At 41.4% G+C, this 13,928-nt stretch overlaps 2 protein-coding genes across 3 annotated transcripts in view; both read right to left on the bottom strand.

Moving 5' to 3' along the window:
• mxd4 (MAX dimerization protein 4) overlaps positions 1 to 1,472 on the bottom strand; it is a 31,173-nt gene extending 29,701 nt beyond the window's left edge. For both annotated transcript variants that reach the window (XR_014533138.1, XM_083538957.1), the window contains exon 1: positions 450 to 1,472. Coding sequence is in view for 1 of the 2 variants with exons in the window: in XM_083538957.1 (XP_083395083.1) it covers positions 450 to 513 (64 nt within the window). In the remaining variant the exon portion in view is untranslated. The remainder of the gene's footprint in view (positions 1 to 449) is intronic.
• Positions 1,473 to 2,432: 960 nt separating this feature from the next.
• On the bottom strand, positions 2,433 to 13,365 carry LOC310724669 (uncharacterized protein). The gene is made up of 6 exons (XM_083538939.1): positions 12,730 to 13,365; positions 12,544 to 12,641; positions 12,240 to 12,351; positions 12,088 to 12,134; positions 5,327 to 5,396; positions 2,433 to 4,411 (listed from the first exon to the last, which is right to left on the bottom strand). The coding sequence occupies exons 1-6, from the start codon at positions 12,983 to 12,985 to the stop codon at positions 3,651 to 3,653; spliced, it is 1,344 nt and encodes a 447-aa protein (XP_083395065.1). The 5' UTR covers positions 12,986 to 13,365; the 3' UTR covers positions 2,433 to 3,650.
• Between the last annotated feature and the right edge of the window lie 563 nt (positions 13,366 to 13,928).

The raw sequence follows: 13,928 nt of genomic DNA on the forward strand, positions 1-13,928 counted from the left end.
TTGTTAATGTTGAGATGGTTGTAGAGGTTGTAGATGTTGAGAATGTTGTAGATGTTGAGAAGGTTGTAGATGTTGAGAAGGTTGTAGATGTTGAGGGTGGTGTAGATGTTGAGGGTGGTGTAGATGTTGAGAAGGTTGTAGATGTTGAGGGTGGTGTAGATGTTGAGGGTGGTGTAGATGTTGAGAAGGTTGTAGATGTTGAGGATGGTGTAGATGTTGAGAAGGTTGTAGATGTTGAGGATGGTGTAGAGGTTGAGAAGGTTGTAGATGTTGAGGGTGGTGTAGATGTTGAGGGTGGTGTAGATGTTGAGAAGGTTGTAGATGTTGAGGATGGTGTAGATGTTGAGAAGGTTGTAGATGTTGAGGATGGTGTAGAGGTTGAGAAAGTTGAGAAGGTTGTAGATGGAGTTGATGTGAAGAGGAAAAATGGGCGTTATTGCAGTTCATACCTCGGTCTCTTCTCTCCAGATACTCTGCAGCCTCGAGAAGGATTAAAAGACTGTTGAGCTTCATTCCGACTCCACTAGAACCCAAACTCACTAAATATTTACACAGTGCAAAAAAAAAAAAAAATCGGAACCGATTCTAAAAGTGGGGAAAAAATCGACGGAAAAAATAAAAGAAAAACAGAAAGTTGGACACGCCCCGCTGTGGCCGAGCAGCGCACTGAGGCCGAGCGACCACACCCACTGGGAGCATTCAGCGTGACTGACAGCGCAAGCGGCAAATCACAGCGCAGCAGCAGGCGAGAAGGCGGACCCAGCCGCGGGTCGCGACCAATCCTGTGCGGTTCGCGTATGAGAATTTCGACACCTCACGAGCGCGCCTCTCATTGGCCAGACGGTGATAGTAACAAAGTAGAAGCTTCAGCCTTAGCAACAGCCCTCGTGACTCCGCCCTGTTTGTCTCTCATTGGTTAGGAGGATTCTGTGCGGGCTTCCGATTGGTTGGCGGCGCAGACAGGGCGTGTCGCTTTGCTCTTACTTCCGCTCAAACTCTGAAGTTGACTACGTGTAGGCGCGTCGGCTCGGAGCGGAAGTCACGTTTGTTTGTTTGTTTTTTTCAGACAGTGCCGCAAAATGTCACAAAAAAACAAAAAACTCAGGGAGAAAAACAACAATAATTCTGCTGACAGAGGACAAGAGTTCTAAAGTAATCAGACTCTCACAGAAATCCCACAAAAAACTCCAGGGTTCAGGAGGAACACAATCCAGCACATGTACTTCCACACTTCAGTCTGTAGGTGGCGCACTCCGGCTGTACGTGTGATGGAGCAGTGAGCAGTGTTTATTGGTGGTGTTATAAGGCCACTGTGAAGGTTTCATGTCTACGTATCACTAAACAGCACAGGAATAATGAGGTTAGAAAAGAGAGGGTTAGAAAAGATCTTCCTGCAGGTAGGAAGTGAAACGTGGGATCTCCAGAACTTGTGGCTTTTCAGCAGCGAACATATCATTTGAAACAAATAGAGAAAAAAATAAGCACAGTGTCATGGTGGACGATGAACCACCATTAGATCTTCTCCTGACTGAGAAGAGATCATGTGTGGACTTGGTGAACATCTTCACTCCCTTCCAGTCTGCACGTGATCACTAGGTAGTGAAGAGCGCTCTGAGCTCAGGAGCAGGAGCAGGAGCATCACTACCACTGGGTTTGACTTTTCTCTTTTCTCCACAGCTAAAGTGCGAATCTGCAGCTGCTCCTCAGTGTTTGTTCTGGAAGAAAGACGTGAAGAAGCGTCAGTGAAAAAAAAAGGCACTGAACTGAAAGTCATGCGTGTCATTTCCTGTTTCTGGACGTATTAAAATGCTGAGCAAAGAGTTTCTCACACACACACACACACACACACACACACACACACACACACACACACACACACGAGATGTTACTCAGAGGAACACTGTAGGGGTTTTACAACAGAAGGCTACTGTAATATGACGAGATTTCTATTAAACATGCTCTGTGTGTATAATTGTATGAATTGATGATCAGCGGTAACTGAGTTATGGTGTGGTCTGATTTGTAGTGCTGATGGAACACACACTGGTTTTCTCCTCACAGTGGGCTGGTGAGACCCCCACAGGCAAATCATTACCACAGACACGTGATTGGATAAACTGAAATAAAGGGTGGAGTTTAAAATATTAGATGCACATTATTCTCTTTATATAAAAGGGTCCCCTGGTGGTCTAGTGGTTAAGATGCACCGCTGCGACCCGGGTTCGATTCCCGGTCAGGGAACCATCCCCAGCCACTCTTAGTGCCGGTCCCAAGCCCGGATAAATTGGGGAGGGTTGCGTTAGGAAGGGCATTCAGCGTAAAACATGTGCCAAATCAAACGTGCGGAGGATCCGCTGTGGCGACCCCTAACGGGAGAAGCCGAAAAGAAAAAGAAAGAATTCTCTTTATATAAAAGGTAAAGAAGTGTGTGATTGTGTGACTGCTCATGTGTTTTAATATCCAGGTGATAATGACTGAATCTGCAGAAAGCAAATCTCACAAACATCCTGGGACTGAGCTGTAAATAAGCCCCGCCCCCATCATAACAGAAAATATGCACAAAAATAAAAATACACAGCTCTGTACGATTGTGTTTTGTTGTGATGAGAAATGTGTTTAGTCACTCAGTTTCAACATAAAAAACCTTTACCATTTCGTGTGTGTGTGTGCGTGTGTGTGATATTGGCAAATTAATGCACTCCGAGTGGAGTTTTTATTCACGTAATCAGTAACTCAAAACATGTGACCTACAAGAACCTCCACCAGACTCACCTGTCTATTACAGAGACAGAAAGAGAGTGTGTGTGTGTGTGTGTGTGTGTGTGTGTGTACAAAACACACTCCACTCGGTTCAGTTCCTGTAAGAAGCTATGTTGTGTTGCTGCCCCCAAGTGGCCATAGTCAGTATTATAGTAAGCATCCATCGGTTTGCTTCTACACCTCTGTTCCAGCATCAGTCCATCCATTTACATTTGCAGCTTCTGGCAGACCCTCTTACTCAGAGTGACCATCACCCGAGCTTCCATTCCATTTATCCTTTTCAGCTAGCTTTCTAAATGTAATAAATAACTTGTTTAATTTCTGCACAACTTTATTTCTGAACAAAAAAACCTTTTAAATTGATAATAATAATAATAATAATAATAATAATAATAATAATAAGAAGAAGAAGAAGAAGAAGAAGAAGAAGAAGAAAAAGGAGGCACTGAAGGTTGCTGCTACATGAGTGTGACTGTGTTCATGTACAGGCAAGAAACTGAAAAACTGCCTCACCATCTCGCACGTGCACACACACACACACACACACACACACACACACACACACACACACACACACACACACACACACACACACACACACACACACACACACACACACACACACACACTTAGGTTGTTTGTACTCAGGAACCTAAGAAGAGCATCTGCAGGTCTTTATCACAGACACTGATATTAAAACTAATTTAAACTCCAGAGGCTCCTGGATGTGTCTGTGCAGGAATGTTCTCTGGAGAACATGGATCAACACAGACCATCTAAATCCATGGAGAAATTATGGAAGATTTTCTCCAGAAGAGACCAGATAGACCCTGACAATGTACAGTAGAAAACTCCTGGATGTAGATCATGAATTTCAGGCCCAGAAAGGTCTAAAACTGAGGCAGGGGGTTCTGTATGGAGTTCTGCATGATAAGGCAGTTCCTCTGCTGATGTTTCACCAGGCTGCTCTTGTAGGCGAAGATCTGACCACAGTGTTCGCAGCTAAATGGTTTCTCCCGCGTGTGGATCTTCATGTGTGTCTTTAGGTTGGACGACTGGTTGAAGGTTTTTCCACACTGCACGCAGCAGTACGGTTTCTCGCCCGTGTGCACGTTAACGTGCTTCTTCAGGTTGCTCTGGTCTGAGAAGAGTTTCCCGCAGTGCAGGCAGCTGAAGGGCTTTTCTCCTCGGTGCATGCTGTAATGTTTCTTCAGACTGGAAGCCTGACTGAAGCGTTTCCCGCACAGCGCGCAGTAATACGGCTTCTCGCCCGTGTGGACGCGCTGGTGCAGGACGAGGGCGCTGGCGTGAGGGAAGTGTTTCCCGCAGTATTTACACACCTCCAGCCTGTCAGCTTTAAACGAGCCGGCGTGGGACGCAGAGACGATCTGCTTGTCGGCGTGGGAGAAGTGAACTTCAGGAAGAGACGAGTTACAGCTGACCTCGGTGCTGTAGGAACACACGCTGTCTCTGTGCAGGAAGCAATCATTAAGGGACGTCGCTGCGCCCATGTCTGCTCCCATGTCTGCTCCCATGTCTGCTCCGGAGTACGCAAGGCGGGGGGGGGAGGAGTCGAACCTGCCGCCTTCCCATGATACATCAGCAACATCATCAGCTTCTATACTGGATGAGCCTTCATCAGGACAACTTCCTAAAGAAAACCCACAAAATGATAATGATGATCACCAGCAGGAGAACACAGAACACACACACAGCACAGAAGTGAACATGCTATTAGCTTCTTCTGCTCTGCTGATTACACACTGTAGTTTCAGCAGTCAGGTGAGACACACGGAGATCTACACATCCAGCTGAGAAGCAGGTAGGAAACTTACTACTTTTACATTTATGCTAATTGGCAGGTGCCCATAATTATTCTCATTCCTACTACAGAACAGCTGTGGGGTTAAGGGCCTTGCTCAGGGGCCCAGGATCTAATCTCATAGCTCCAGTACCTGCACCTGTACTGTACCTTCCACACAGATTCTAAACTCCTGGATTCCTCAGAGAACCTGAAGTGTGTGTTGTTCTCCTGAATAGAGTCTCTTCTGATGTGTGTGTGATTAGCTCGGTTTGCTAGATGGCCAAACGTTTGTGAACACCTGAGCATGCGTGCTTTTGAACATCCCATTCCACATGTAGTCTCCATTCACTGTTATAATGAGCTCCACTCTTCAGGGTAGATGTTCCACTAGATTCAGCTACAAGGATGTGAGTAAAGTCAGGGAGTTATGTAGGTGAGAAGGTGAGGAGGTTCCTGGGGTGCAGTCAGTGTTCACATTCATCCCCATGGTGTTTAATAGAGTTGGAGCTCTATAGCAGGAGATCTTCCACTACAGCTCATGGAAGTAGATCTCCATGGAGCTGGATTTGTGCACCTGGTACAGGTTTGGGTCTTCAAGTTCAAATGAATGTCTAAAGACATCTAAAGACATCAGTCAGAATTGTGTGTAACTTTGTGTACAGTTGAGATTAAACACGTCTCAGTCTGTGTTGCTGTTTGTTTAAAGTCCTGGCGTATGAACGTGTGTGTGTGTGTCTGTGTGTGTATTATTGATGTATTTACCTTTGTGTGCTGTGGCATCTCCACACTCTACACCTTCTTCTGCCTTCAGATAGTCACACTCTTCATCTGACTGAAACACAGCACAGCTTTCATCTCAGAGTGTGTGTGTGTGTGTGTGTATGTATCAGTGTGTGTTTGTGTATATGTATGTGTGTGAGTATGTCTCTGTGTGTATGCATCAGTGTGTGTTTGTGTATATGTGTGTGTGTGCATCAGTGTGTTTGTGTATATGTATGTGTGTATGTATGTATGTATGTATGTGTGTGTGTGTGTGTATGTATCTCTGTGTGTGTGTTTGTGTATATATGTATCTCTGTGTGTGTGTGTTTGTGTATATGTATGTGTGTATGTATCTCTGTGTGTGTTTGTGTATATGTATGTGTGTATGTATGTATCTCTGTGTGTGTTTGTGTATATGTATGTGTGTATGTATCTCTGTGTGTGTTTGTGTATATGTATGTGTGTATGTATCTCTGTGTGTGTTTGTGTATATGTATGTGTGTATGTATCTCTGTGTGTGTTTGTGTATATGTATGTGTGTATGTATGTATCTCTGTGTGTGTTTGTGTATATGTATGTGTGTGTATGTATCTCTGTGTGTGTTTGTGTATATGTATGTGTGTGTATGTATCTCTGTGTGTGTGTTTGTGTATATGTATGTGTGTGTATGTATCTCTGTGTGTGTGTTTGTGTATATGTATGTGTGTATGTATGTATCTCTGTGTGTGTGTTTGTGTATATGTATGTGTGTATGTATGTATCTCTGTGTGTGTGTTTGTGTATATGTATGTGTGTGTATGTATCTCTGTGTGTGTTTGTGTATATGTATGTGTGTGTATGTATCTCTGTGTTTGTGTATATGTATGTGTGTGTATCTCTGTGTGTGTGTTTGTGTATATGTATGTGTGTATGTATGTATCTCTGTGTGTGTGTTTGTGTATATGTATGTGTGTGTATGTATGTATCTCTGTGTGTGTGTTTGTGTACATGTATGTGTGTGTATGTATGTATCTCTGTGTGTGTGTTTGTGTATATGTATGTGTGTATGTATGTATCTCTGTGTGTGTTTGTGTATATGTATGTGTGTATGTATGTATCTCTGTGTGTGTGTTTGTGTATATGTATGTATCTCTGTGTGTGTGTTTGTGTATATGTATGTATGTATCTGTGTGTGTGTGTTTGTGTATATGTATGTATGTATCTGTGTGTGTGTGTTTGTGTATATGTATGTGTGTATGTATGTATCTCTGTGTGTGTTTGTGTATATGTATGTGTGTATGTATGTATCTCTGTGTGTTTGTGTATATGTATGTGTGTGTATGTATCTCTGTGTGTGTGTTTGTGTATATGTATGTGTGTGTATGTATGCATCTCTGTGTGTGTGTTTGTGTATATGTATGTGTGTATGTATGTATCTCTGTGTGTGTTTGTGTATATGTATGTATCTCTGTGTGTGTTTGTGTATATGTATGTATCTCTGTGTGTGTGTTTGTGTATATGTATGTATGTATGTATCTGTGTGTGTGTTTGTGTATATGTATGTATCTGTGTGTGTGTGTTTGTGTATATGTATGTATGTATCTCTGTGTGTTTGTGTGTATATGTATGTATGTATCTCTGTGTGTTTGTGTATATGTATGTATGTATGTATCTCTGTGTGTGTTTGTGTATATGTATGTGTGTGTATGTATGTATCTCTGTGTGTGTGTTTGTGTATATGTATGTGTGTATGTATGTATCTCTGTGTGTGTGTTTGTGTATATGTATGTGTGTGTATGTATGTATCTCTGTGTGTGTGTTTGTGTATATGTATGTGTGTGTATGTATGTATCTCTGTGTGTGTGTTTGTGTATATGTATGTGTGTGTATGTATCTCTGTGTGTGTGTATGCATCAGTGTGTGTTTGTGTATATGTACGTGTGTGTATGTATGTATATCTGTGTGTGTGTTTGTGTATATGTATCTCTGTGTGTGTGTTTGTGTATATGTATGTATGTATGTATGTATGTATGTATCTGTGTGTGTGTGTTTGTGTATATGTATGTGTGTGTATGTATGTATCTCTGTGTGTTTGTGTATATGTATGTGTGTGTATGTATGTATCTCTGTGTGTGTTTGTGTATATGTATGTGTCTCTGTGTGTGTGTTTGTGTATATGTATGTGTGTGTATGTATGTATCTCTGTGTGTGTGTTTGTGTATATGTATGTGTGTATGTATGTATCTCTGTGTGTGTTTGTGTATATGTATGTGTGTGTGTGTGTATCTCTGTGTGTGTGTTTGTGTATATGTGTGTGTATGTATGTATCTCTGTGTGTGTGTTTGTGTATATGTGTGTGTATGTATGTATGTATCTCTGTGTGTGTGTTTGTGTATATGTATGTGTGTGTGTGTGTATCTCTGTGTGTGTGTTTGTGTATATGTATGTGTGTGTATGTATGTATCTCTGTGTGTGTGTTTGTGTACATGTATGTGTGTATGTATGTATGTATCTCTGTGTGTGTTTGTGTGTATATGTATGTGTGTATCTCTGTGTGTGTTTGTGTGTATATGTATGTGTGTATCTCTGTGTGTGTTTGTGTATATGTATGTGTGTATCTCTGTGTGTGTTTGTGTATATGTATGTGTGTGTATGTATGTATCTCTGTGTGTGTGTTTGTGTATATGTATGTGTGTTTGTATGTATCTCTGTGTGTGTGTTTGTGTATATGTATGTGTGTGTATGTATCTCTGTGTGTGTGTATGCATCAGTGTGTGTTTGTGTATATGTATGTGTGTATGTATGTATCTCTGTGTGTGTTTGTGTATATGTATGTATCTCTGTGTGTGTTTGTGTATATGTATGTGTGTATGTATGTATCTCTGTGTGTGTTTGTGTATATGTATGTATCTCTGTGTGTGTGTTTGTGTATATGTATGTATGTATGTATCTGTGTGTGTGTGTTTGTGTATATGTATGTGTGTATGTATGTATCTCTGTGTGTGTTTGTGTATATGTATGTGTGTGTATGTATGTATCTCTGTGTGTGTTTGTGTATATGTATGTGTGTGTATGTATGTATCTCTGTGTGTGTGTTTGTGTATATGTATGTGTGTGTATGTATGTATGTATCTCTGTGTGTGTGTTTGTGTATATGTATGTATCTCTGTGTGTGTGTTTGTGTATATGTATGTGTGTAGGTATGTATCTCTGTGTGTGTGTTTGTGTATATGTATGTGTGTTTGTGTATGTGTGTGTGTATGTATGTATCTCTGTGTGTGTGTTTGTGTATATGTATGTGTGTGTATGTATCTCTGTGTGTGTGTATGCATCAGTGTGTGTTTGTGTATATGTACGTGTGTGTATGTATGTATCTCTCTGTGTGTGTTTGTGTATATGTATGTGTGTATGTATGTATCTCTGTGTGTGTTTGTGTATATGTATGTATCTCTGTGTGTGTGTTTGTGTATATGTATGTATGTATGTATCTGTGTGTGTGTGTTTGTGTATATGTATGTGTGTATGTATGTATCTCTGTGTGTGTTTGTGTATATGTATGTGTGTGTATGTATGTATCTCTGTGTGTGTGTTTGTGTATATGTATGTGTGTGTATGTATGTATGTATCTCTGTGTGTGTGTTTGTGTATATGTATGTATCTCTGTGTGTGTGTTTGTGTATATGTATGTGTGTATCTCTGTGTGTGTGTTTGTGTATGTGTGTGTGTATGTATGTATCTCTGTGTGTGTGTTTGTGTATATGTATGTGTGTGTATGTATCTCTGTGTGTGTGTATGCATCAGTGTGTGTTTGTGTATATGTACGTGTGTGTATGTATGTATCTCTCTGTGTGTGTTTGTGTATATGTATGTGTGTATGTATGTATGTATGTATCTGTGTGTGTGTTTGTGTATATGTATGTATGTATGTATGTATGTATGTATCTGTGTGTGTGTGTTTGTGTATATGTATGTGTGTATGTATGTATCTCTGTGTGTGTGTATGTGTATATGTATGTGTGTGTATGTATGTATCTCTGTGTGTGTTTGTGTATATGTATGTGTGTATGTATGTATCTCTGTGTGTGTTTGTGTATATGTATGTGTGTATGTATGTATCTCTGTGTGTGTTTGTGTATATGTATGTGTGTATGTATGTATCTCTGTGTGTGTTTGTGTATATGTATGTGTGTATGTATGTATCTCTGTGTGTGTGTGTTTGTGTATATGTATGTGTGTGTATGTATGTATGTATCTGTGTGTGTGTGTTTGTGTATATGTATGTGTGTGTGTATCTCTGTGTGTGTGTTTGTGTATATGTGTGTGTATGTATGTATCTCTGTGTGTGTGTTTGTGTATATGTATGTGTGTGTATGTATCTCTGTGTGTGTATGCATCAGTGTGTGTTTGTGTATATGTACGTGTGTGTATGTATGTATCTCTGTGTGTGTGTGTTTGTGTATATGTATGTGTGTGTATGTATGTATCTCTGTGTGTTTGTGTATATGTATGTGTGTGTATGTATGTATCTCTGTGTGTTTGTGTATATGTATGTGTCTCTGTGTGTGTGTTTGTGTATATGTATGTGTGTGTATGTATGTATCTCTGTGTGTTTGTGTATATGTATGTGTCTCTGTGTGTGTGTTTGTGTATATGTATGTGTGTGTATGTATGTATCTCTGTGTGTGTGTTTGTGTATATGTATGTGTGTGTGTATCTCTGTGTGTGTGTTTGTGTATATGTGTGTGTATGTATGTATCTCTGTGTGTGTATGCATCAGTGTGTGTTTGTGTATATGTACGTGTGTGTATGTATGTATCTCTGTGTGTGTGTGTTTGTGTATATGTATGTGTGTGTATGTATGTATCTCTGTGTGTTTGTGTATATGTATGTGTCTCTGTGTGTGTGTTTGTGTATATGTATGTGTGTGTATGTATGTATCTCTGTGTGTGTGTTTGTGTATATGTATGTGTGTATGTATGTATCTCTGTGTGTGTTTGTGTATATGTATGTGTGTGTGTGTGTATCTCTGTGTGTGTGTTTGTGTATATGTGTGTGTATGTATGTATCTCTGTGTGTGTGTTTGTGTATATGTGTGTATGTATGTATGTATCTCTGTGTGTGTGTTTGTGTATATGTATGTGTGTGTGTGTGTATCTCTGTGTGTGTGTTTGTGTATATGTGTGTGTATGTATGTATCTCTGTGTGTGTGTTTGTGTATATGTGTGTGTATGTATGTATGTATGTATCTCTGTGTGTGTTTGTGTATATGTATGTGTGTGTGTGTGTGTGTGTATCTCTGTGTGTGTGTTTGTGTATATGTGTGTGTATGTATGTATGTATGTATGTATCTCTGTGTGTGTGTTTGTGTATATGTATGTGTGTGTGTGTGTATCTCTGTGTGTGTGTTTGTGTATATGTATGTGTGTGTATGTATCTGTGTGTGTGTATGCATCAGTGTGTGTTTGTGTATATGTACGTGTGTGTATGTATGTATCTGTGTGCGTGTGTATGCACGTGTGTAAAAGTGTTTGTGTGTATGTACAGTGGTGTGAAAAAGTGTTTGCCCCCTTCCTGATTTCTTATTTTTTTTTGCATGTTTGTCACTTTAATGTTTCAGATCATTAAACTAGTTTAAATATTAGTAAAAGAGAACACAAGTGAACAACGTGCAGTCTTTAAAAAAAGGTTTTTATTATTGAGGGAAAACAATCCAAATATTTTTCCACACCAAGGTATGTGTGTGTGTGTGTGTGTGTGTGTGTGTGTGTGTGTGTGTGTGTGTGTGTGTGTATATACACAAACCCGATTCCAAAAAAGTTGGGACACTGTACAAATTGTAAATAAAAACAGAATGAATGATGTGGAAGTTTCAAATTTCAATATTTTATTCAGTTTGTGTGTATATGTGTGTGTGTAAGTGTGTGTGTGTGTGTGGAGGGGGGGTAGAGGCGATAAGCGGAGGCGGAGGGAAAACTCGTTTTTCACTATCACTCCTGTACACTACGTATCCCTAAACTTTAACATTTTTACTTTTTCTTCTTTGTTTATCTTAATTTTCGTCACAATCTTCTCTTTCTGGTTTCACGTCACCATCTAGCAGCGGCGTCTCGAGCTCGTACCTCAAGTTTTTGCTCGCGTAACAAAGCAAAAAAATCGACCGAGTAACGACACGTACCTCAGAAAATTTGTACATTAATGCACTCGTAGGTCAAAGTACCTCTGTAGTTGTGAAAGGAAGGAGGAAGACAGTGAACAATGACTTTCTTAGTGGGCTGCTGTTTAGATACAAGCCGTTGTAGCGTGTTGAGTCTGGGTGAAGGGAGGAGCTCGCTAACTCCAGTTACAACACAAATCATATAAGCACAGACAGCTTTCCAAAACTCGTGCTTTTTTATTTTTCTTGGCAACAGCGTTACGGGTTAGTCAAAGAAACTTAGAAATAAGCATCAGAAAATAATAAGGACATATTCCTCTGTCTCACACACACACGAGTAATACCGGCGGAATGCAGTGACAGGCTGTTCCTAAAATACTGCTCTGCTCTTAATAGAAGTGCAACATATTTCATTTACTGTCTTTCATTAAAGCCTGTGTAAAGTTCATTAGTTTCAGTGTAGACATGCGGCTTATAGACAGGTGCAGCTTATTTACGTTCAAAATAAACATCTTTGTACAATTCAGTGGGTGTGGCTTATATATGGGAGCGCTTTATATTCCGGAAATTACGGTATGTCTGTGTGTGTGTGTGTGTGTGTGTGTGTGTGTGCGTGCGTGCGTCTGACCTGCTGCTGTTGGAGTGAGTTGTGCTGCTGGATGTTTTCTCCTCCGGCTGTAATCACACAGAAAACACATTCATCAACACCACTAGTGTTTAATCATAACACATTTAATACAAAGGTGTGTGTGTGTGTGTGTGTGTGTGTGTGTGTTGTACTTGTATCTCTAGTCTCCGTGTCCTGCACTTTACTGATGATCTCCGTTCTCTCCTGTTTCAGCGTGAGGATGTCTGATGGTCCATCCTGCTCCACACACTCCATAACACACTCCTGTTCTCTCACACACACACACACACACACACACACACACACACACACACACACACACACACACGCTTTACTATCATTAATTAATTATAATCTCATCATTGGGCAGTGCCAAGGGTATTATAATCATTTCTGATCTGTGTGTGTGTGTGTGTGTGAGAGAGAGAGAGAGAGAGAGAGAGAGAGAGAGAACACCTGTTGAGCAGGTGTGTGTGTTACAAGATCACATGCTGGTGTTTCCTCAGTGCATCTTTCAGGCTCTACTGCACTGATCTTCACCCTCACCCTCCCACCTGGAACACACACACACACACACACACAGTGTAGAGACTCTTGTTGGGGAGTTTTTTGTACCTGTGTATGTGTGTGTGTGTGTCTCACCCTCTCCCCGCGTGTCCTTCATCCTGTTGGCTCTTCTGTAAAAAGACTCCCGCATTTCGATCATCTTCAGCCTGCGCTTCAGCACAGTGTTCTCCTTCTGGCTCTTCACCATCTCCATGTGCAGCTCTGTGAAGCTCACATCCACCACCTTACAGATCTCCGCCACAGCGGCGTTAGCAAACACCTCCATCACCGAGGCGATCTGAGTCTGAAACGCTAAAACCCGCGCCATGCTGCTCACCTCCGCGGCCGCCATCGCGTTCCTCTCAGTGCTCCTCAGCGTTCCTCTCAGTGCTTCTCAGCGTTCCTCTCAGTGCGTCTCAGCGTTCCTCTCAGTGCTCCTCAGCGTTCCTCTCAGTGCTTCTTAGCGTTCCTCTCAGTGCGTCTCAGCGTTCCTCTCAGTGCTCCTCAGCGTTTCTCTCAGTGCTTCTCAGCGTTCCTCTCAGTGCTCCTCAGCGTTCCTCTCAGTGCTTCTTAGCGTTCCTCTCAGTGCTTCTCAGCGTTCCTCTCAGTGCGTCTCAGCGTTCCTCTCAGTGCTCCTCAGCGCTCCTTTCTGCGTTCCTCAGTGCTCCTAAAGCCCGCTGATCCCCCTAGGAGCGCTCACACCTCCGTTCTGTTACTGCACCTCCAACACACACACAGTCACTTATTCAGGACCCCTAACCGTAAAAAACACACAAACCAGAGTCACTAAATTACACACTCTTAATGAAGCTTAAAATATGTATTAAATATTCATCAATAAAATATTAACTGACATTTAACTCTCATGTGAAACACAATAATAATCTATTTTAAACAGGCGTGTAAAGATGACCACGGCTTACCGTAATCACGTGTCTGATTTCAGCCAATAAAGACGTCCTACATCAGACACGTGACTAAATAACGCACGCGTTTAGAACACTGTTCATTCTGCACCACTAGGACCCACGGGGGGGTTTTAATGTCCGCCTGACTATAAATCACACTAATCAGAAACCCGCTCTAAACTAGAGAGCAGAAATCCGTTTCTTCTTCTTCTTTCGGCTGCTCCCATTAGGGGGCGCCACAGCGGATCATCCGACTAAACCAACTACCTGCATGTCTTCCCTCATCACATCCATGAACCTCCTCCTTGGTCTTCCTCTTTTCCTCCTTCCTGGTGTCTCCATCCTCAGCATTCTCCTACTGATATACCCCATGTCCCTCCTCTGCAC

The sequence above is a fragment of the Silurus aristotelis genome (genome assembly GCF_946808225.1).
Source record: "Silurus aristotelis genome assembly, chromosome: 4".
Taxonomy (NCBI): Eukaryota; Metazoa; Chordata; class Actinopteri; order Siluriformes; family Siluridae; genus Silurus; species Silurus aristotelis.